Below are 3,141 nucleotides of genomic sequence, written 5' to 3' on the forward strand. Positions count from 1 at the left end.
AATGGTACAGGACAAAGACTGGAATGGTACAGGACAAAGACTGGAATGGTACAAGACAAAGACTGGAATGGGCTACAAGACCATTAGCAGGAAGCTTGGTGGGAAGGTGACTCCTGTTAGTTCAGTTATTTGGAAATGGAAGAAATATTAAATGGCCATCAAAAGGGATGCACGATATTGTATTTTTGGCCGATATCCCGATATGTTAAAAGTTATTTGGCTGATAACCGATACAGATTTTTTACATACTTTCCTTCGTCAGAACATATTCCTCTTATTTAGGCTTATTTGCTACAAAAAAATGTGTAACAGCTGTAAGAGCTGGTGACATATTCAGTAACAGCCATATGCATAGCACTTTAATTTATATTAAATGAAAAGTGTTAAATATTATTTATTAGCAACAAAGTCCATGCTCAATAATCCAGGTATACAATCCAACATTTTTCAGTCAGGTCATCTGGACAGTTACTTTTTTTTTTTTTTGTGCTGAAAAGTTTTGCCTTATATTCGGAAGGCTTCATCAGTCAAGGAAACACAAAACTGATTCTTCCACCCAACAGCTTACTCCAACGTGGAACGAACCAGTTATGTTGGTGCTAAGATGGTGTTTTTGGCACGCCCCCTCCTCCATTGCCAGCCCTCTTCCTTGTTGACAGTCGTGTTAATTATTTATTAGCATTAGTCACCTGCGATGCTGTCTCATTCATGGAGGCTTGTTCCAGGTTCCTATAGCTGCAGTGTGGGATCCTCTGCACTCTTGTACATGAAGGACAGACTTTTTAAGTTCCAAGTTTTTGTCTATCCATTGTGCCGTAAGACTAATCATGCTAACGGGGCTAACACGACGTCCAAACTCAAATATGAGCCGATACCGATATCATGCGGATAATATCATGCATCCCTAGCCATCAGCCATCTTTGCTCTGGAGCTGCCTTTAAGATCAGTCCATAGTTACATGATTGAAGCTTCTGACCTAAAGGCAGTTGGGACCACAGTCCAAGACCACCACGAGGAAAACATTTCAATGTAAGAGCCCACAAGGTCCTTACGTCCGAACATCTAAAAGATTCAGAGGTGGCTTTGCAGATAGTGCTGTGGTGAGAGGATGCCAAACTTAAGCTATTTGGCATCATTTCCACTTGACATGTTTGGAGTAAGGGAAATCCTCAGAATGACCTGAAGAACATCATTTCGACAAGCAAAGAGGTGGCAGCATTATGTTTTGGGCTGTTTTTCTCCTAAATGTACAGGACAACTTCACTGCACTGAAGAGCCAAATGAACAGAGCCGTGTACCATACAGTCTTGAACAAGAATGTTCTATTCTCAGCCAGAACCCTATAGCTGGGTCGTGGATTGGTCTTCCAGCGTGAAAGTGGCTCAAAACAACAAAGCAACAAAGAAGCAGCTAAAGAAGGATATTAAGAAATTAGTGGTTTGAACAGTTTCCAGACCTCGGTCCTGGTGAAAATCTTTGACAAGCTTTGAGTTGCCAAGCAGGAGTCAAGAAATCTGAAGGGTTTAGAGAGTTACAGTAAAGAGGAGTGGGTCAAAATCTCTCCTGAGATGTCTGCAAACCTGGTGACCAACTAGAAAATACATCTTACCGACAGATTTAATATTTATATCACATTATTTCTTTTTAAGTGACTAAATGTACAAAAATCAAGATGGGATCAAATAAATATTTTCCCTTCGGTATGCCATCCATCGCTGTCATTGCAGCTTTTCTTTCATATTTCCCCTCGTCTGAACGACTCGCTCCAAACATCGATATAGTTATAGTCTCTTTTCTTTTCCAACCTTAGTTTCCATCCATTCGGTCTCAACAGACACCGTGTCGTGATCGTTGTGATCCTCGACCTCACATTCTGGACAGATGCACATTTGGTCGGACCTACAATAAAGCTTAAAGCATAGAGAGAAAGTGCTACTTGTTATATATTGATTTACTTTTTACACTTTCTTCAATAATGACAATAATATATTTGTTAACTAAAATCATAGCAGAAGGTATTTTACCATTAGTCCCCTTAGATGGGTTTCACACAAAGGGACATGCTGGCTGGTAGCGGCACCACTCAGAGTGAACCTTCTGAGACCATTGGAACAGTGTCTTGGATGTACGAATGGAGGATGGGCAAAGGCGTTGCTTGGACTTCCAGCCACTGTGGTGTCTGGTACTGATGAAGCCAGAAGGGCTGTGACCGGTGGAAGCAAAGTAAAGATGGAATCAGCATACAAAGAAAAAGACTCAAGGCCATGAAAAGTGTCAGGAGCAAGTTGTTGGTGCTCTTCAGGACACAGTATCTCTACAGCTGTGTCACTGAATGTTTGTAAGGTTGCTTAGCAAGTCTATGCCATTTTAGAATTATTTTAAGACCAAAAATATACCCAAACTGTATGTTAACCCTAACCTTATGAACATCTTCCTGGGTTAAAGTTGTGTGGTCATAGTTTGGGTTCTGACCAAATATTGGGTTAAAAAGTTCCACCTGGTGGTTGGGTTAGATATGAGCCATGTCTAACAGTGGATTGTTCACAATCCACCTTTTTAAGCCAGAACTTGACCAAATTAAACTTGGCTGAAGTTCTGCTTCAGGTTGTGCAAAGGTGAGGTTTTTGTTGTAATTCTTTCAGTTGCGCCCTACTGTTGGGGTTGCTACAGAAAGCTAACACACATCAGTGTTTTCGCTAGATCAGGGGTTCTCAACACTGGTCCTTGAGGAACACCATCCTAGTTGTTTCTCTTTTTCAACACACCAGATTTTAAGCTTCAGCAGAACATGAGGAAGTAATTAAATCACTGAATCAGGTGTGTTGGAACAGGGCAACAACTAAAACATGCAGGATGGTGTTCCTCAAGGACCAGGGTTGGGAACCACTGCCTTAGATAACTTGCTATGGTGGGACCTTCGATCATCTCGTCCATGATTTTTGTGGATCGGGCGGGGGTGGGCAGAGACACATCTTTTACCAAGAAAGTTTTCGAGCGGGGGTGGGGGTGCTCAGTGTGAGCTAAAGCATTGTCTTTAGCTTTTTAGCTAGCACGCCTGTATTGCGCGCCACTATCTTAGCACTACATTCGTGCCGATGGAGGGAGGGGGGTTGCGTGCAGTTTGGTTGGGTAGACGGGGT

The 3,141-nt window shown here is 42.1% G+C and overlaps 1 protein-coding gene across 1 annotated transcript in view; it reads right to left on the reverse strand.

Moving 5' to 3' along the window:
• Nucleotides 1-3,141, reverse strand: part of LOC119417183 (E3 ubiquitin-protein ligase TRIM39) — a 13,349-nt gene that overhangs the window by 7,205 nt on the left and 3,003 nt on the right. The window contains exons 3-4 of the mRNA XM_037684400.1: nucleotides 2,026-2,239; nucleotides 1,807-1,911 (exon numbers count right to left, since the gene is read on the reverse strand). Of these exons, the coding sequence (XP_037540328.1) occupies nucleotides 1,807-1,911; nucleotides 2,026-2,239 (319 nt within the window). The remainder of the gene's footprint in view (nucleotides 1-1,806; nucleotides 1,912-2,025; nucleotides 2,240-3,141) is intronic.

The sequence above is a fragment of the Nematolebias whitei genome, chromosome 1 (genome assembly GCF_014905685.2).
Source record: "Nematolebias whitei isolate Nwh7 chromosome 1, NemWhi1, whole genome shotgun sequence".
NCBI classification, from domain to species: domain Eukaryota; kingdom Metazoa; phylum Chordata; class Actinopteri; order Cyprinodontiformes; family Rivulidae; genus Nematolebias; species Nematolebias whitei.